Source organism: Chelon labrosus (assembly GCF_963514085.1).
Source record: "Chelon labrosus genome assembly, chromosome: 20".
In the NCBI taxonomy this organism is placed as follows: domain Eukaryota; kingdom Metazoa; phylum Chordata; class Actinopteri; order Mugiliformes; family Mugilidae; genus Chelon; species Chelon labrosus.
This window is the reverse complement of record NC_140353.1, coordinates 7,259,606-7,280,530: the sequence shown is the minus strand read 5'-3', so window position 1 is coordinate 7,280,530 and position 20,925 is coordinate 7,259,606. Positions and strand designations below refer to the sequence as shown.

The 20,925-nt window shown below is 44.8% G+C and overlaps 1 protein-coding gene across 2 annotated transcripts in view; it reads left to right on the top strand.

Moving 5' to 3' along the window:
* ppp2r3a (protein phosphatase 2, regulatory subunit B'', alpha) overlaps nucleotides 1-20,925 on the top strand; it is a 57,769-nt gene extending 36,844 nt beyond the window's left edge. For both annotated transcript variants that reach the window (XM_084569631.1, XM_084569632.1), the window contains exons 3-13: nucleotides 13,684-13,992; nucleotides 14,263-14,366; nucleotides 14,470-14,572; nucleotides 14,690-14,764; nucleotides 16,919-17,162; nucleotides 17,368-17,416; nucleotides 17,516-17,605; nucleotides 17,785-17,960; nucleotides 18,071-18,189; nucleotides 18,478-18,584; nucleotides 18,726-20,925. In XM_084569631.1, coding sequence (XP_084425757.1) covers nucleotides 13,684-13,992; nucleotides 14,263-14,366; nucleotides 14,470-14,572; nucleotides 14,690-14,764; nucleotides 16,919-17,162; nucleotides 17,368-17,416; nucleotides 17,516-17,605; nucleotides 17,785-17,960; nucleotides 18,071-18,189; nucleotides 18,478-18,584; nucleotides 18,726-18,822 — 1,473 coding nt within the window. In that variant the 3' untranslated portion in view covers nucleotides 18,823-20,925. The remainder of the gene's footprint in view (nucleotides 1-13,683; nucleotides 13,993-14,262; nucleotides 14,367-14,469; nucleotides 14,573-14,689; nucleotides 14,765-16,918; nucleotides 17,163-17,367; nucleotides 17,417-17,515; nucleotides 17,606-17,784; nucleotides 17,961-18,070; nucleotides 18,190-18,477; nucleotides 18,585-18,725) is intronic.

Below are 20,925 nucleotides of genomic sequence, written 5' to 3'. Positions count from 1 at the left end.
TGAGTTAGGTGACAATATTTCTGCTAAAACACAAACAATATCACAATTAGATGCATTAATGATGTAAGAAGCCGTCTGAGGGTGACTAACAGACATGTAGAGACTAAACAGGCTGATTTATAGTGTTAAACTGAAAGAGACTATTAGAAGGTCAGCCTCCATTTCTTATGTAAAATGCCCCGGCGAGGATTTTATTGGTGTGACACAACGGGGTCGATGCTACTGTAACTGAAGGTTTGTGATAATTAGCTAATTAATTGTTTGTGACCAACACAGCTGATATATTTTTCTCTATCTGGGCTTGTGCGAGGAGAAAAAAAGCTGAAGCTCCGAATCGTGGTACAGAACCGGTCATTGTGCTAGGAGTGGCTTCTGTTGACTTTTCCTGGTTTCATAAAGTTGTGTTTTGTTCTGGGAAGGTGTGTGCGTGAGTTTGCACGTGTGTGTGTGTGTGTGTGTTGGCTTTGCTTTCTGCACAGGGGAATATTTAAAAGTAATTTAGGGTTGAGCTGCAGAGGGAGTGAGGGAACTGGAACGGGTGTTTTTGTGCGAGCGTGTGCGAGTGCACATGAGGCACTGACACTGCAGTAAATAATCTCAGAAAGGAAGGTTACCTTAGCCTGTCTCTGATGTGGGTGTTCAACAGCACTCTGTGGGTTTTGGTAGTTATACAAGACAGATTAATCCACATTCGCACTGACACAGGGTTTCAAATCTAGGCAGTTTTCCCCCCTCTTCCTGCCTTCCTCCGTTAGATTTTTTTTCTCTTGCTAATTTGCTTATTTTTCTGCTTTCCCTCCCTCCTCCCTCCCTCCACTCACCACTCCCCCGCTGCTGTTTGTGTGTGTTTATTTACTGAGCTCTGTAACCTTATGCCCTGCCGATATGTAGGGCACCTATTTATGAGGTTACCATGGTAGCTTCCACAGTCGGAACAGAACATCCAGCAAACGAACACATCATTACACAATCTCATTCCTCCTCCATCCTCTGACTACTCATTCTGCTTTCCTCTTCTCAGTTTTGTGTTTTTTTTCTCCCTTCTGCTCCTCTGCCCCCACATGTCTCGTGAACTCCTGTCATTCTGTATCCTTCTTCTCTCTAATTTGTTTCCCCTTGTTATTAGGCCCTCTTTTGTTTTTACCCTCTGTGTCCTTCTTTCACCTGGCGGTCAAGGAGTAGTTTCTGTGTTGACCACTACTTGTGTCTCTGCTCCGTGATTGGTCGGCGTGTTATTTTGGGAGAGGTGAATAACAGTCGTTGCTGTGTGGAGGGCAGAGAAACCCAGTGAGAGGTGCTGATTGGAGCACAGCAGGAAAGGGGGAGTGGGGGGGTGGGGGTTAGTAGGGGGCTGTTGGCACACCAAGTGTTAATGGTATCGTTACCCTACAACACCCCCCCTCCTCCACCCCTGGCAGTGTGAGGTGTGAGGGAGGCCTAAATCTGTCCACCCATCGGTACTATGGCATCCCGCTAACAGACTCACTGTCGCCACAGTGTAAATGGACCTGCGTGTTTGTGATGTGCATGTTTTATGTGCATCCAGGCTGTCTTACATATCCAAATGTGAATCTACGTGTGCATTTGCATATGTGTCCCCGTATGTGTGCATGCACACAGATGACTTTGTACAAGCGGGTGAATGTATGTGCATCTGAGCAGGCGTGCATGCATTTGTGTGTGTGTGTGTGTGTTTGTTGGCCCGTGGGTAAATTGACCCAGTGCTACTGTGGGTCACAGCTGAGTTTGGGAATAGCTCTCTGACACCCAATACCGATTGTGGCACTCTGGGAATTATGCTAATATTCCTCCGCACCAGCCCCGCCCCCTGTCTCTGTTACACATTAAACTGCCAATCAAACTGCAAACAAGGCGCTCACACACAAGTTAGCAAATGCCCTTGCGCTCCCACGCAGCTCCTCCACCTTGGACATTTGTAGCTGTGTTTCGTTTGGCACCGCCGCGGCTTTGATGGGAAGTTCTGCTAAGCCCTCTGGGATGTCACTGGCCTCGAGCAATCGCATCCTCATCTCCGCTTGACACGTGTTTATTGTTGATTCTGCCGCTGACAGACTAATACAGGGCTTTCTGCACCTGTCAGGAGATACCCATTAATTTCCATGGTGACAAGGGAGCCAGCTGATATAAATCAGAGGCGAGATCACAACAGTCAAACTCAGAGCGGGGAGAGGTGGCAGCCGTGATGCTGAGAGTGAGAGTAGGTTTGTTTGCGGTATGTCAGGTCAATGGACTTCCAGCCGGTTTTTCTTTCTCTTTCCCTTTTCCTGTTTTTAGGAGATATAAGAAGAAATATTTGAGAGTATGTGTCCCTGTGCCTAGATTTAATCTGTATGTTTTTGTTTGAGTCGGGTTGTTTCGGGACAGCCAGCGCCGACATGATTTAAGGATGCACGTACGCTCCTGGGCTATCCAGAGCTGCCATTCTGATGGCTTAATTAGCCCACTGTTGATTTGAGTGTTTTTGCCAACTGCTGTGGACATGTTGCTGGGCTAGAATACCTCAGGTCAGTTCAGGGCTATTTTAGGGTCCGCTGCAGGGTTTCCCTCAGGAAATTTGTGAATTATAACTAACATAAAATGTCTTTAGGTGTTGTCCGTTTTGTTCCATAGCACAAATGCAACAACACACTCTGTCATGCTAAGACTTCACAGCACGTGGCTCTTTCCTCAGGTCCTGTTGAGCCCAATCAAAAAACTTGCATGTGCAATTAAACGCCTCCCAGAACTAAGACATAATATTAAATATAAAGCGCATATAGCTTCGTTGTAAGGCTAAAAGAAAGCCATCGAGGAAGTACCCATTTAAAATGTATTAAGGCAGTTCTGCATGATTAAAGCCGTGACCTCTTTAAGTCAGAGACGGATGTCCTCCTGAGTCGCTAGCTGTCTGCCAAGGAATCAATCAGCTGTCTCTCTCCCCTCGTGGTCCACCTCTTTAACAATTTCTGAATTGAATTAGCCGGGAGCTAAACCGAGTTAAGCAATATAGCGACAGCTGGTGTCACCCAAATTGATCTTTAAAACCTCTTTGGACATCCTCTGGGCGACAGTTTGTCCATCTTTTTACGCAGTTGCATATTCAGAGCTGGTCATGCGCCGAAAGCACAGTAAATCCAAGCGGAATTAAGTGACTAAGCCTGTCCCATAATCGCTCACGTGAATGTGTTCACATCTGAAATAACGGTGCATTATCTCCTCTTAGTCACAGCTTCCATTAAAGCGTCCAGGTGATAAGTGCCACTCAGGGGGCAGTTCAGTATAATTTAGCTTATTGTGGAGAGAGTGACGAGTATTCACCTTTCTGTCTTTTACTGACCGTATTTTTTAGCCAGCAGAGGAAAGTGAACTGTTCACCTTTAAGAGAGAAAAACTACAACTTTTTTTTTAATTTTTTGGCTCAGGGAGACTTAAAAAATGAGAGAAGGAATGATAAAGAGAAGCGTAGAGATATAAAGGAAATAAAAGGAGGAGAGGGAGGTCCGATGAATGAATGTCTGTGGGTAGGAGGCTTTTTAGTTGCCTGAGTAGTTGGCTGAGAGAAAAGAGGTATTTGTAGGGAGTTAGAAAAGCAAAAGAACAGAACACGGATGAGAAAGAGACGTGCGGTGCTTGGGGGAGCGGGAGCGGGGGGGGGGTTTAGTGGTGGAGGCTTGCAGCGTACAGTTGTTGACTCTGGGTCGGCAGTGGATGACATCATTCCTCGGCTGCTTCCACAGGAAATAAGGTCACAGCAGGAACCTCGGCCAAGCGCGGAAAGACGCCCGCTTATACCCTAGGTGCACAAGCGCGCGGATGAATGCCTTCATTTGTGCGCACAAGTACACTGCACTGGGTCGTTGTGTGTCTGTGTGTGTGTGTGTGTTTCATACAACCGAGGTTAGCCTGGACAATGGAAAAATATTCGCCACCCAGCCCGTTTCAAACACACACATCACACTTAGAACCGGTGGAACTCATTAACTTTTCACAGTTGGCTCGGTAACATCCGTGCACGCACACAGACACACACACACACACGGTACTTTTAAGCAAGTGACATCATAATTCACCACTCCCAGCGCAATCTCGGAGATCGTCCAACTGCCGTTCCAAGTGCGCTCTGTTGGAGTGTGCGCGTGTGTGTATTTGCACAGATTCACACAAACCTTGCAGTTGCACTTCTTCAGTTTTGAGCTCAGTGGGAGTCACTGCTGCGTAACTCTTTGGGCCTCCCTCTGGGTCACCATGGAAACCACCACAACATGTTTATAAGCAGTCGGTAGGTGGTGGGACTCCCCTACCCCGGAATATCGGTTGTGCGGCGCGATTGGCTGATGGGGGACTCCCTCACGGAGTCGTGGCACCAGGGGAGATCGGACGGGGGGGGGGGCTTTTTAGGTTTATTTCAGAAGCTGCGTGTCTTGTGTGTGTCTTTGTTTCCATGTGAAAGAGGTTGCCAATGTTCCAGAACATCATGACTCAGTATTAGCTAGGGTGTCACCCACCTCCACCCCCACCCAATCTCTTCCAGCTCATTTATCCCCCGCACACTAACCTCTCCCTTTGAACTCACCCTTCACCCAGCTCCACCCAAGCCAGGCCGGGGGTTTTCTCCAGAAATCTCCCTCATTGCTGAAATGCTCTGACCAGTTAATCCAAACAAACATTCTGAGTGGACGGAGTTCAAGCTGGACATGCATGGGATGACGGAGTTATTGCACTGTTTTAATTAACATCGATGAGGGATCTGAAGCTGAGAAGGTCAAGGGAGCAGAAAGGCAGCATCTTGTGTCAGGTGCATGCACACCTGTGAGGTTTAAGTGATGGACCGTTCAGACTTGGTAGCGAGCAGGATGCTGCTACCCCCTAGCGACGCTCAGGCCCAACTGTACCATAAAGTATTGTGTTGACTTGAGGACCACACTTACTCGGGGTGGCTGAAATGATGAGGATCTTTAACCCCATCTACAGGACGATATGTGAACTAACACAAGTGTTTCAAGTCATTTCCACATACTTGTTGACTTCTTAATGAGGTTTTAGCATTTTTCAATACCGGATGACTTGCTTCGTGTTGAAACAATGACACAGCCCGCCATGATTATGACATTATAATGAAATGACAGTTGAGTGGGGAAGGTTAGTGCAACATATTTGGTCTAAGAGAAGTGTTGCGTAGTTTGGTGAAATGGTGTACTGAGTAGGATTGTGTTGCATACAGCGTTTTCCTCTTAGCTTCAGTGCTGTCTGACTCTCTTCCAAAGATTTGTGTTATTGCAAGGCTGCACGAACACAGGCGAGGCCTTGTGCAGAGACCACTTTTGATGCTGACATAATTCTCCCTGACAACATTCCTGTCTATCTTTACTCTCCTATTTGAAAAAAAAGGGAGAAGAAACAGGAGCTGATCTGCCCTGCCATTGGCTGTTTCAAGTCTCTTGCTGCACTCTAGTGACAGCTCTCTCCCTGCAGCTCCAGGCTGAGGTCCAGCACTACTTACTGATGTGGGATTAGCTCACTCACTCTAAATCCTAAGATAGCCAAGGGAAAGGTAATGCAAAACTTGCCCCGATAGCCATGAGTATAAATATAAAATACCAATGAAGGCTTGGAGTTTGTTATTAAACATTAGCTGTTGACAGGCCGCTGGTCCGGATGAGGGGGATGATTCACTGGGCACTTTTTCCGGTGGTGTAGCCTGGGAAATCTCCCAGACGTAGGCAGTAAAGTGACACATATTTACTAGAACTCTTAACCCGACTTAATGCCATCCAAACTTTGATTATTAAAGAATCTCTTTACTGCATTAAATTGTTTTTATTTCTGTACAAATAGGCAAAAGTAATCTGTTTCTGCAACGTCTGACTTAAAACGGAAAACAATTCAAATTTGATATACAGCAATGCAGTTTTGTATAAGGTTATTTATGCATTGATTTTTATCAGTTCATAATATACCTTTAATATGCACCAATCAGCCACAACATTATGACCTGACCTGACAGAAGAAGTAAATAACATTGACCATCTTGTGACGGTACAATGTTCTGCTGGGAAATGTTTGGACCTGGCATTCGTGTGGATGTTACTCAGACATGTACCACCCACCTAGACCAGACCACCCCATAGGAATGATGGCAGCAGCCGTCCCCAGCAGTAACTCAAAACAACTAAAAAATAACATGAAAAACAGCACAAGGTGTTGACCTGGCCTCCAAATTCACTAGATCCCAAACTGATCAAGTGTCTGTGGGATGATCCACAGAGGCCCCTCCCCTCAACCCATAGGACCCAAAGCCCCCCCACTAACAGCATTCTGTTGCCAGACACCACAGGACACCCTCAGAAGGCCCATATCTATTCTCTGATGAGTCACAACTGTTTTGGAGGCACTTGGGAGACCTACACAATATTAGTCATAATGTTATGCCTGATCAGTGTATATTTGCAGAAGTTAAAAAACATCTTATCATAGCTACATGATAAAAAGCAAGGCTCATGACTTCATAACAACATAATCAAAAAACTATATGAAAGGAATAGTTTGACATTTTGCAAAAATATGTTTGTTTTCTTCGTTTCCTTGCAGAGGATCAGAGTAGAACGATTCAGATAAACACATCAGCAAATATATTATGAAATGCTTTATTATTTTCAGTGCTGACAACAAAAGCTGGACTGTTGGCTGCTGTAGCACTTCAGCATCTGATGTTGTTACTACAGGACAGTAGTTTCCACCCAGACACTCAGAGCAGCTGTGTTTTTAACTGGTCCCATGTTGTCCCCCTCCGATTCGGATGTGAGGTAGACCGTGGCCAGGCCTGATTCACCTCGTCTATCCTGGAAGCAGCACTTGAACTCGGTTCATTCTTCTGTGTTTTGAGCGGAGGAGGTTCCCAAGGTAACCGTGTATGTGTGTGTATTCATGTGCGTGTGTCCTTCTTGAGAGGAAGCGAGACAGGGAGTGAAGAATGGAGCGGCGATGTGAACTGCGCTTCCCCGCTGTTGGCACGGTAGCCCTGCGAGCATTCCTCCCGCCACTCAATCCAGGGAAAGGGTTATCGCCATGGAGATGGCATTTGGCAGGCCTGGTCTGAAGCGAGTGGGTGTGTTTAATCACATGGGTGGGGAGGGGTAGTTGCCCGTTTCATGTGATATCAAGTTAAAGTTTAAACTTTAATCGAGCAGTTGGTTCCACCGCAAGTATTAAAAATAACATTACATAAAAATATAAGGCTAACACACGCTTGCCCAAGATAGAAATGACTTCTTCCGCTAAATTTCATTTGTAAATCTGAAAAATGACGATAATGTAATGCAAAATAGAACAATAACAATGATTTCTATTAAAAATAATTTATTTTAATAAATTAAAATAAAAAATATTAATAATTGCTTGCATTTAAACATTTAGCCTGTCAAAAAAAAGTTATTATATAGTAAATCTTTAAAATTACAATACAAAATTCATGACTTTAAATTACAGAACAATAACCTTTTTCTACATTTGTGTGTGTTCTATATTAATCTACAGTGTATATATACGTGTGTGTGTGTGTGTGTGTGTGTGTGTGTGTGTGTGTGTGTGTGTGTGTGTGTGCGAAGTCTGCCCAGTGCCTGAAGCAGAAATAAACATGAAATCGTTGTCTATATATACACAGATAATTTTACACACAGCAGACAGCCAGTTTCATGGAGCAGGTGTGTGTGTTTAGGAAGTTGTTATGTTCACACCATTCAGCTGCTCTGAACGACTGGAGGAAGCAGTTCCTGTTAAGTGAATCCATTAAGACGCACACACACACATGCATTGACACACACTCGCATAAATGATGTGCCCTGACAAATTGGACACATGCATGTGCAGTAATTAAACCCCAGAGGAGAGCATGTGTGCATGTGTGCATGTGTGCGTATCTTAACAGTTGGATAAGGGGCAGCAGTTGTTGTTGGACAGCTGACCCTAAGCACTCCCCCGCCGTGTATTTATTTGATCAGTGCCGTGAAGGCTGCTGACTCACCTGTTTATGTAGCGGTGGGGTTGGATTAGATCTGAGCGGTGGGCGGAGGAAAGTCGTTGCAGACATAACAGGCAGCGCACAAACACACCTGTCGCTCTGCCTCGCTTTCCTGTTAAACTACCAACAGCCTTCTTTGCCTTCCATTCAACATTCCTCTTACCATGTATCCTGCTTCTTTTCCTGCTAACTGACCGTTAAACCAGTATATTGTTTTAGGGAAAATCAGTCAATCCCTTTTTTCAGTATTTGTATTCACACAATTAACAAAAATTATTCAGTGTGTTTTTCAGTAAAAAAAAAAATTCTCCAAATCTTCATTTAACCAGTAACTATTCCTGTGATTTACAGTATAAAGACATAATTCTTAATATTTTCCATATAAATTTTTATTAAAGGGGAACTACTGTTTTTTTACAACCTGGACCTTATTTCTAGCATAAAATACGATCGTTTACTCACTCATATAACTTTGGTGTTATTTGGAGTAGTTCGTCAGATAATTAGATCTGCGTATATACATATAGTGGGAGTGAGTGGGGCACCGAGACGCAGCCTCTAAATAACGCATTATCTGCTGCGAAACTCGTTCATTTCACCAATATTTTGTTATGATACGCTAGTGCTATTCCCCGTTGAGTCCGGAGTTACCTGCTCCTACATCCTCCTTTGAGCGAGCTCCTCATCCATATACTCTGGCTCAAAACGGTAAGGACGTCCATCATAAACAAAGTCGTCATCCACAACCTCAGAATCGGAAAAATATTCAGCCAAGTTGCAAAAAAACAGCAGTAGCAAATTACAGGTAAACAAGCCGGGTGCACGCGACATTCAGAGATGACATCATCCAGGTCAGAGGTTAGTAGGTCAATCTACAGACCCCAGATGATGATAACAGGAAACTCCAAACTCAACGGGGAATAGCACTAGAGTATCATAACAAAATATTGGTGAAATGAACAAGTTTCACAGCAGATAATGTGTAATTTAGAGGCTGCGTCTCGGTGCCCCATTCACTCCCACTATATGGATATACGCGGATCTAATTATCTCCTGAACGAGTGCAAATGACACAAAAAACAGTAGTTCCCCTTTAATCAGCTTCAATTATATTTAAAATGATCAATTATACTGTATATCACCAGCATTTTTATGAGCTTTTTTTTCTAGAAAACTTACTTCTGCTGGTAATAGGATCAAAAAACCAAAACAGTGAGCTCAAAGATGCCAAAAGAGATCTGCGTTATGATTTTTTGGGGTTTCAACAAAATGAGAGGCCACTTTCCTTTACGTACAATTATTTGATGCATAATTAACATAAAACATAATTATTGCAGGCTTAACATGATATAATACTACATATATGTTGACTTACTAACTGAACTTAACTTCTAAGTAGTTATAATGCAACACTGGATGTTGCTGCGTTGCTTCTGACCTTATGTATGCCTCCCAATTGGAACATTTTGTCCCAGTGGTTGTTTTCATGTTACCTGAGCAGACCTACATAATGTAGGCAACACCCCTCCACACCGTCTCCAGCTTGGTAACATCATATTTTTTTTTTTTTCTGTGGCGTTAAATGTTTGAAAAGGCAGGGAGAGGTGTAAACACTGAAGAACGAGAGGCAGGTTTTAGGACCGAGCGGGAAAAATCTTGCGACTCGGGGCAGGGTTACACCGACTTGTCAGTCAGACAGGAAAAGAGCACACAGCTGCAACAGTGGCATCTGTTCTGGCTCCCTTCGCCCACTCACGGTTACATGCGCACGCATATCTCTTTATACAGAGATTTATAATATCTCACGTGTATTCCTACAGTCGATAAGGTCGCCATAGGAAGTAGCGACCATTGATCAGACTGAGAGAGATGAAAGGACAGAACGGGGTTCGACATGAAATGATATCCTGCAGAGAATGTAACGCACATTTGCTGATTGGCGCGTGATAGTGATTGTATAATGTTTCCCTCTGCGGCCCGGAGGTGAGAAGCAGAAGACAATGCGTGTGAGTTTGTGTGTGGGTTCGGTATGTGACCTTGGCTTCTGCGAAGAGTGCAGTTGTTCCAAAGAATTCAGTAGGGCGCACAGGGAGCTGAGAGGAGTTACCCTAAAACACAAGGTGACTCACTTATTCTGCTGGAAAGCTTCTCAGCTGGAAAGCTTCTCAGCGTGTCCGCGGTGTGAGAGATCTTTCTGTTATTCGGTTCATTACCATTCTGATGAATGTTCGGGCTCGGTGATGAAATGTGTACAGAAACAAGGATCACATCGACTCCAGGAGGGAAGAAATGTCATAAAAATAAAGATAAAGATTTAAAATAACTAGAAAAGATTTAAAGTGTAGAATAAAGCCCTGGAGCAAAATGAGAACAACACGCTGTCTCAGAGTTCCATAAAAAATCGACGCCTTTTAGTTCCTGAAAAGTATTCATCCAAGAGCCGTACTTACATGTACCCCCCCTGTTTTATGACTTACAACACTCATGGAGCCCACTGCAACACTAGAGGGCGCCAGATTCTCCATCTGTGTTGCTCTGAAACACAACCGCACTGGAATCTGTGTTTACTGCGCCATCAGATTCTGAGAAATTTGACAGTTTTCTTAGACATTCAGCGGCCCACCGCTGTGCGTGTGTATATATTATGTGTAAACAGTTTTATTACACACATTCGTTGCAACGTCTTAGTCTCGTAGGGTTTGTAGCTGGACGGATTTAAAATAGGTCACGTCCGTCTGTCCTGAGGGATCCCCTCTCTGGTGTTTGCTTGGCACTTAATAGGTTCTAGCCTGGTAATGCAAGGGGGGGAAAGGGCAGACTCGGGGCGCCCTTGCAAAGGAATACTGTAGTGGCAATTATTTAAGCTAATCATTTAGCTATTTCCACATTTTATTTCGCACTTATTTATCAGAGGTCTCAGGCAAATCTACGTTTCAGAGTGCTTTGCTAAGTGTAACTCAAGAACAGGCCAGAAATTACAACGATGACACTCCTGCTTCCTGGTTTTGCAGCTTCTTGGATATGACAGATGGCTGCTGTGTCTCTGTTCTTTGTGTTTTTATATCATTTTGAATTGCAGAAAATGTTAGCTGATCAATCTGCAGCATATGTCACTCATATTTTTAGCCGCTCCTTTTCTTTAGCAAGCTGAAGATTCTGGGGATTTGGTAAAGGTTATAGACATAGAGGACGACAGGAAGTGCGTATAGACTTGAATCTGAATTAATTATTTACAAATGAACCAATACTTCATTTCAGCACCAATCGGTCGGGGCAGTTGTGGATTTTAAAGACTCTTAAGGTTCAAAAGGAAATGCTGCGTTTGAGTCTCTGAGCTAATCTAGTGGAAATACTCAACATGTCAACAGATATAACAACAGGTGCTTTAGCCGCTGATTCATCACCCCATCCCAAATAACTTCTATGAAAACATTTCAGCTTACCCACTCACACCGAACCTCCGACTGAAGTGTCCTGTCTGCAGTAAAATGTTTTCAATCACTCTGACTTCCCACTGGCTAACTTTAGTCAGAGGCACGAACTGAGGAGGGCTCAGATCCTGCCAAACACTACACACACAGATATGCAACATGGTTGCACCCCACCCACCCACCCACCCACCATCCTAATTCTCAGGACAGCCGGTTTGCTCTGTGTGTGTGTGTGTGTGTGTGTGTGTGTGTGTGTGTGTGTTTGTGTGTGTGTATTGCCAGACCCCGGCATGGCTCATGTTTCTCAGTGCAGTTTGTCAGAGACCAGCTTGGAGCAGCAGGCACCAGAGAGGCTACACCAAATACATACATCCAGAGCTGACAGGGGGACACCAGAGGGGTTCTTCCCCAGAGAGAAGCTGCACTGTGGGATTTTATGTGGTCATAAAACAGTCTGGTACCATGGTTCTTCTTCTTCTACCAAGGAACATTTCTTTACACAGATACACCGCTGGATTACTGGTGCACAGGTCACAGCTTTGGGAGCCGGTGTATACAAGTGGAGTTTGGAGGAGATAGATTTTGTGGGTGATTTCCAAACGCCATTTTGCATGAAATCACACACATGCTGGATATTTCTTAGCTTTCCCGAGGTTGTGTTTGCCGCTTTTTGGTCACTGGAAATCTGAGCTGTTATAAAGTGTGGCCTGCAGTCGAGGCTTCTCCCTTCAGCGGCTGTTTGGCTGCCGGGCAGGCTGGTCCGTCTGTAGTCGCCGTGTCCGTAGCCGCACCGGTGGCCGTGTTTGGCGGGGGGTTGCGAGTCTCGGCCCCCACTATGATGATCAAGGAGACGTCGTTACGGCGGGATCCCGACCTGAGGGGGGAGCTGGCTTTTCTGGCCAGGGGGTGTGACTTTGTTCTCCCCTCACGGTTCAAGAAGAGAATCAAGTCCTTCCAGCAGCAACAGGTCAGTCAGTTCGACAGGCAGGGTGGACAGGTGGTTGTGCTAGAAACATGCAAACTCGTAAGGTAATATAAAGGGATTAAACATGAAAAAACGCACCCAAATCTTAATAACTGCTAAGTGTATACCTCCTTATTTATCCACTAATTTTCTGCAGAGTAAAGCGTACACGGATGTTAATATGTTGCACGCACGCACGTACAGTACATGCATGTTGTTGCTCTCATACGCAGAGTGACATGCCACGGACACAAACTATTTTGAGGCAGATACCAGCGGGGTATTAATAGGACAGGAGGTGCAGGAATAGAGTGATAGAATGAACGGTGAGAAGGAGAGGACTGCTACAGCTGTCCTGCTCAATACGCGCAGTATGGAGGCCCTCGAGAAGACACCAGGGGACCTGCTCCTGGAGCACACCGGCTTTTGATTCAGGCAGCAGCTTTGCTTGAACGCTGTACCTGTTCATGTCACCCCTGACGTACAGCTAATTGGTCTTGGTATCAGATGAGTTGGTTGCAATATGAGGTAGGAATCTAGGCTGCAAAGCATTTTGGTTTTTCCTGCTACCTCGTTTGATTTCTGAAGAAAGCGGTCAAAACAAAACAAAAGACGAGAAAGAGACGAATAAACGACAGTAAGGCATGAATCAATAATCAGTTACTACATACTATCCAGCATGCCTTTTTTTTGCCCTTTTTTGGAGATATGATATGCACATATATACACAGAAGACTATCACCATGACTATCTCCTCTTTCATCATCATGAAAATAATATTCCTATCCCCGTGCATGTTGTTTGTTTTACTTCCTTAGTCAGTTGAGTTTCCACAGATTGAGCTCAAGTAAGTTGAGCACAAGTCTTGCGCCACCTGAAACTTTTCTTGGAACAGTTTAAAACGAAAGCACCGACTTCTTGGTACCTGTCTGGGCCGTGTAGTGACTAACAGACGGCGAAGCCAGTTGGGTTTATGATTAACCGGGAGTTTCCACCACATCCTTTACATGCGCTCCGTATCTTGCCTGAGGGAAGTTGTGTCTTGTCGATAATTCAGTGGGAAAGTCCTAGAAAATGCATATTAATTCAGGAAATGAAGGTAAGATTTACATCTGGACAAAGACAAATTAGCAAAAAATTTGCCACCTTGAGAATACTTACACTCAGCTGCGGCGTTTCAGTTATGTGCAGGAGCATTTGAATGCAAACGGGTGTTCAGCACCAACTCTGACTGTACGTCCCAACGCCGTATGTCCTGTCTCACTTCGCAGGTCCAGTCCAAACCAGAAAAGAAACCGGGAACACCTCCACCAGCCCCTGCTGCAGCCGCAGCCACAGCCACACCGGTCCCCACACCACGCTCGCCCAGCCCTCCGCCCGCTCCGGTGATAGTCACCCCTCCTCCCCCTCCTCCTCCTCCTCCTCCTGCCATTAACATTCCCAGGTTCTACTACCCCCGTGGGCTCCCTGCCCTGGGCCCGGGTGCCAACCACGACGCAGCCATCACTGCCATCGAGACGGCTTTCACCGAGTTTGAGGAGGAGAAGGCGGATATTTATGAAATGGGCAAGATTGCGAAGGTCAGCAGATTAGAAACGAACCTAGTGTGTTCTGAAATATGGGAAAAAACTTTAATTATTATATTTAACACGCTTCTAAGTATGAAGAAGCTTATACAAGGAAAAGATCAACATTTACTTGCACCACTAGTTTAATCTCAAGGCGTTTCCTGACGCTGCCAAATGGTTGAAACAGTGCTGTTACTATGCTGCCACTCCTTTCTAAGCAGCGCGATCAGCCTTTCTAGGAAACAATCACGTGTTTTAAGCGTTACTTGTGTTTCTGTTCAGGCATGCGGGTGTCCACTTTACTGGAAGGCCCCCATGTTCTACGCAGCAGGTGGTGAGAGGACTGGCTTCGTGTCCGTTCACTCGTTCATTGCAACCTGGCGGAAGTAAGACAAACTTCATGCTCATCCAATTCTTACGAATACACGTGGACATGACTGAATATGAGACACTAACATCCTGTCCACTCCTCTTTCATCCCCTCTCCAGGTTGTTGCACAGCTGCCACGATGACTCATCCAGGTTTATATACTTGCTAGCTAAACCTGGGTGTAACTATCTGGAACAGGAAGACTTTATTCCTCTTCTCCAGGTGAACGTCTTACCAGCACTAATCAGACAAGGAACCCGTCCATCTTCTGTGCTATTGTCTGTCTTTAAGACAAAATTATAGGTATTATAATATCTTCCTTTGTGTTTGTCTGATTAGGACATCGTGGATACACATCCTGGCCTCACATTTCTGAAGGATGCACCTGAGTTCCATTCACGCTACATAACAACGGTAAAGCATGAAAAATATCAGTTGTCCCTGTTTTTATGTCTGGGTAGGCTGTAATGCAGGCTTTGTAATGTCTAATTTTCTATATAAAAAAAATACAGTATATATAAAACTAGCACAAAACGCACTACGGCAATCTAGACTAAACATCAAGCTACAAAAATCATTACATCGTTATCCGCCACTGCTTATTCAGAGTCAGGTCTTGTGGGCAGCAGTCTAAGCAAGGGAGCCCACATGTTCTGATCCTAAACCACTTCCTCTCGCTCCTCCTGCGGGATCCCAAAGGGTTCCCAGCCCAGAAGGAGTATTTAATCCCTCCAGGGTAGTCTTGAGCTGCCTGGAATGCCTCTCCAAGGTGGCAACTAGTCAACATCCTGGTCAGATGCCCGAAACTGCCTCAGCTGGTTCTTTTCAACATGAATGAGCAGCAGTTCCCCTCTTAGCTTCCTCTTAATGTCTCTGCTTTTCCACCTGTCTCTGTCTCCGAGTCCACAATCCCTACTGTATTAGTGATCTTGTTCTTTCTAAAGTAAAAACGTACAAAATACATAAATACAATTTACAGATTACATATACACCGATCAGCCACTACATTAAAATTACTGACAGTAGAAGTAAATAACATCTTGTCACAATTGAATGTCCTGCTGGGAAACTTTTGGACCGGGAATTCGTGTGGATGTTACTTAGACATGTACCACCCACCTAGACCAGACCAGGCACCCCCACCCCACAGCAATGACACTCCTTGATGGCAGCAGCCATCCCCAGCAGGATGCAGAAACACAAACTTTAGGAACATCTAAAAAAAAACATGAAGAACAGTACAAGGTGTTGACCTGGCCTCCAAATTCACTAGATCCCAAACTGATCAAGTATCTGTGGGATGATCCACAGAGGCCCCTCCCCTCAACCCTTAGGACCCAAAGGACCCCCACTAACTACATTATGTTGCCAGACACCACAGGACACCCTCACAAGACCCATGTCCATTCTCTGATGAGTCACAACTGTTTTGGAGGCACAATTAAGACCTACACAATATTAGGACGGTGGTCATAATGTTATGCCTGATCGGTGTATAAAATTAGATCCACGGTGACTACCTTAAACGATAAAACGCTGCATAATTTATTAGCGACATGCAGTAACGTAAGACACTGTTTTACTGATACTATATCTGTTTTACATTCTCAATTTTCCAGTTTTCATTAAAAAGTCAAAGCTATCACAGACGTATCAGTGTACTGTATGATATGAATAACCTCGTCCCGGGCTGTCAGCAAATGGGCTTCGGTGCACATCAGCTGTGTAACATTAGACCGCGTGCATCTGCGAACGTGGAAAGGGACAGCTGCAACACGTGCTACAGAAGCCGAGGGCTTGCTTCGCAGAGATGCAGAGGAGCCGGTGCACCGGTGCGTCAGCGTGCGGTGACGTCACGGAAACACTGATGACCTCCCCGCGGCCCGCTGCGGCCGAGACCCTCCGCATGTCCATTTTAAGACACTTCCCGTTCAGTTTAGGGGCCAGCTGACCCGCTACTGTATGAGACATTAGACTCCCTGGGAGGACCAGGAAATTGTTGCTAATCCGCTCTTAACTGAACCTAAGAGTCGTGTTTCAGGGACAGGGCGCATGGACCCCCCCCCCCCCCCTTGTTTCCATTGTATGCTAAAGACCTGTCTCAGTAAGATTATGAATGAGGGCATGAATATCAGTTGTAGATGCAGCGTTGGTAGGTGTCCCTCTTGGCGATTTGAGAAAAATGTTTAATAAATCCAGACGACAGGTCTTGTGTAGATCTTATGCAAGTTTTAAACTATTTTCAGAGAGGCATCCAGTGCGACAGCTTCAGTTTCAGACCTTGCCTTCTAGTTTTAGATTAGCAAACGAAGATAAAAGGTGGAAACTCCCTCTTTCAAACCCTCCCAACTCTGGAAAGGTGAACAGAGCACACCACTTTTAGCATTTCAAGGGTGTGTTCGTGGGCTTTGTGTCTTAATCTTTTAACTGAGTTTTCTGTTTCACTGGCAAAATGCAGAAAGGGAGCTTACATTATCACATCACAGGACCAGAAATATATCAAATCTTGCCTTTTTTTGTATGCAAAGTGGTTAAAATAGTACCATTTCGCTCCCTCTCTTACCACAGGTGATCCAGAGGATATTCTACGTGGTGAACCGCTCGTGGACGGGCCGCATCACCATGATGGAGCTGCGCAGGAGCAACTTCCTGCAAACTCTGGCCCTGCTCGAGGAAGAGGACGACATCAACCAGATCACCGACTACTTCTCCTACGAGCACTTCTACGTCATCTACTGCAAGTTCTGGGAGCTGGACACTGACCACGACCTGTACATCGACCCCAAGGACCTGGGAAGATACAACGACCACGGTAAGAGCAGCTGGATCTGAGGATTTTCTTATCCCGAGCTGAAATGCGTCCGGCTCCGTGGAAGTGATTCTACAAACATCGAAAGAACACGACGAAAGAAATCAGCCGACACTTTCCTTCTGTCTGATGGTTAATGCGTTCAGCAGTTGACCGCAGTGTGTTTCGTATTTCTGTTGCTTATTTCTCTCATTCTCTCCTCTGACAGCATCCTCAAACAGAATCATTGAGAGATTGTTTTCGGGGGCCGTCACTCGGTGAGTGGGAACTCGCACATAAACAAAATTCTCAGGGGCAGATTATGTCACCGTAACAGCAGTACTGAATGTGAATGCATCTTTTTGTCTGGTTTCCAGGGGTAACGCCGTGCAGAGGGAAGGCAGGATGAGCTACGCTGAGTTCGTCTGGTTCCTCATATCTGAGGAAGATAAGAAAAATCCCACCAGGTAAAAGAACCGGTTGCAGATATGTGCGGTTGAGCCTTTTTTCTTTTGCTGCATGCATCAAACAAATAGTCAACATCCCAGATGGACATTAATTCTCACTATTTTCAGGTGCACTGCTGCTTTCATTTGTCTTTTCTTTATGCTGTGAGTAACTCTTCATTTGTCTTTTGCCTTTCTAGTATAGAGTACTGGTTCCGCTGCATGGACGTGGACGGCGACGGTGTCCTATCCATGTTTGAGTTGGAGTATTTCTATGAGGAGCAGTGTGAGAGGATGGAAAGGATGGGCATCGAGCCTCTGCCCTTCCAGGATTTGCTCTGCCAGATGCTCGACCTGGTCAAACCTGAGAACTCAGGTTAATGCGAAAACCACCTTGCCTTTGCTAATTGTCTCTCAGCTTTTGTTTTTCTCACTGGACGTTGTCCTTTATAACACATGCCTGTGTGCTTGCTTTGTTTCCTCCAGGTAAGATAACCCTGGGTGATCTGAAGCGCTGCAGGATGGCCCACATATTCTTCGACACCTTCTTCAATTTGGAGAAATACCTGGACCACGAACAGAGAGACCCGTTTGCTGTGCAAAAGGTTTAAGTCTGCATCTCTTATATGAAAAACAAAGCTCCGCCGGAGGAGTTGGCAGTTTCAAATAGAGTAGAAACCTTCCGTTAAATACTGAAGATGAGAAAAAAACACAGCAATTATTTTTTATGTATTGGTTTTAAATGAGCCGCTGGGTTTTCTACACACTCCCAATCTATTTGCGTAGTTTTGAAGCTATTTCCCTTTTCCTGCCTTATTTTATTTTGTTAAAACGTCTTAGCTTTCAAGTGTTTAGTTCAAATTCTGATATCTGTTGTGCACATGTTGTCCCAGGACATTGACAGTGAAGGTCCGGAGCCATCAGATTGGGATAAATATGCCTCAGAGGAGTATGAGATCCTCGTGGCGGAGGAGACGGCAAATGAACAGCTTCACGAGGGGTATGACACGCTCACACGTATATATACACGTGTGCTTTTCCAAGTGTGAAAGCGCAATCTGCTACATGAGTGATAAATCGCCGCGATCAGGGTGCATTACGCAGTTTAACCACTCCTCTGTGTGCGTTGTGTGTTCCTCAGGTCTTTTGATGACGACTATGAATCCGAGGAGCTTCAAGTCCCTGGAGAGATTGGGAATAAAATGGAAAAACTAGTCATATCAGACCTGTCAGCATAAAGCTCTTCCCCCGGAGTTCCTGGGCTTCTCTTTCTGGAAAACAGTCAGGAACCAAATGATGGAAGGCCCCTTCGGGGATGTACGCATCCAAGAGTGCGTGGATGTGAGAACAGAGAGAGGGAAGGGGTTCTCTCATCTGTCTGACGATGACTCTGGACTCCCCTCAGAACGGAGTTTTCTGTGTGCGTGTGTGTGACCGTTCTGTGTGCGGTGCATTAATGCATCTGTATTATTCACACAGGGAAAAAAAAAAAACAGAAAAAAATCACTGCCTCCAACTCTCTCGCTCCGTCTCAGAGAAGAAAGCCAGTGAGGAGTGTTTTTATAAGCTCTGAAAGGAATCAAGAAAAATCCTTGCAAAAGGAATAATTGAAGTGTGAATTCTCTACTGACAATCCTGCCAGAAGACAATCTTTATTTTATTTTTTTTCAATATGCTTTCTGTGCTAAAGGTAGACTGGCACTTACACTGCCAGTTACACAACTCCTAGTTTGGGAAACGGGGACGTGTGAAGCGATAACGCCAGCGATTGGCACTGCCATTGAAACCACTGAGTCAGCTGCTCAAACATACGACACACACACACAGACACTACCTTCGGAAAGTTGCATCTTGTCACTGTGTTTCTTGTGAAGAAAGCTTTTAAAACTCCTCGTCCCTTTAGGGAGGTTCTCGGGCAACCGTTTGGATGGTTGTGACAGCACCTCCTCTCTGTGGCCAGGCGGCGCTACTGCACGCCACGGCTGGCATGCTGCGCGGTGGCTGGATAACGTTTCCGCGAGGGAGTTAAGTTCACTGTACAGCCCCGTGCCGCTCTATTATTAGCGCAGCTTTAGGAGGCCTCTGGACTGTCTCTCTTTCTGGAGCCATGCATTATGAACCCCCTCATTTCTGCGTTCTCAATCAGATCACAGTGAGAGATGTGCACATATCAAACTCTCTGGTAGAGTTGTCCAAACATTTCCACCTTGCAATAATGCAATAGCCAATGAGTTGTTCCTACCAGCCACCTTCTGTGTGCACATTTAATTTTTTTGTTAAACCTTTATTTTTGTTGGAAATTTAACAGATTAACAGAAGAGTAGAGGAAACATGCGGTCAGCAAATGCAGATGTAGGACATGACACAAGCAACTGAGCTTTATTTGATAAAAAGAGTCTCATTTCATTCAGTGTCTGTAGATAATGGTCATTTTTTTCTCACATTTTCTTACATCTTTATTGAGTTTGTGTACAGCACCTCGTATTTTTTCTACTTTTCTGCTTTCACGTAATTTATTTATGAAACCTTCTGACTTCCCGTTCGACAGTTTGGGATTTTCTGCCTTCTCTGTTTAAACCCCACTACAATGGAAGCGAATAACATTTCGTTTGTGGTTCTTAGAAACCTTTACGAACCACTGAACACGCCACTTCCACTGGAACTGGTTTCTATTGAAAAAAAAAAAACTTTAAAAAGTTATTTATCGACCTCCGCAAATTCATTTCCATTCACCTCCACAGTAGTGAAACGAAGCCAAAAAAACAGAAAGAAATCTGAACCATTTGCATTGTTAGATGCCACTATGTGAACCCTTTAGCCCCATTATTTACTGCGCTGCACTCACAAGGGACAGGTGCATGTGTGTGTGTACACTGCCCTTACTGTAATATCTGGGAGCGTGTGTTTGCTTATAAATCACTGATAGAAGAGTGTGTGTTTTTTAGGAGCCTGTGTTGTGTAGCTCTCAGTTTCGGGCGGTTGCAAATGGGATTGCGTTCCCACATTAGCGCGCGCGTGTGTGTGTGTGCGCGCTTGTATAATTCATTAATTAGAAACTGGACAACTCTTGTCTGCAGTGGCTTCAAATTCACTGGTGTACAACTCCTCTGCTGGCACTTAAAGTTCGCTGACACACACACACCTTAATGTAGATGAAAGGGTAGGAAGAGAGCTCGTGGATGCAGTGACGAGTTAAGGATCCTGGGCTCCCACATTCTGCTCTGTATTAATTGTAAATCTGTCAAAATCTGTGTATTAAACTATATTATAAGAATAATAACAGTAATAATAAGCCATTATAGAAACAATGAAAAATCTTTGTTGTATTTTGATGCTTTGTA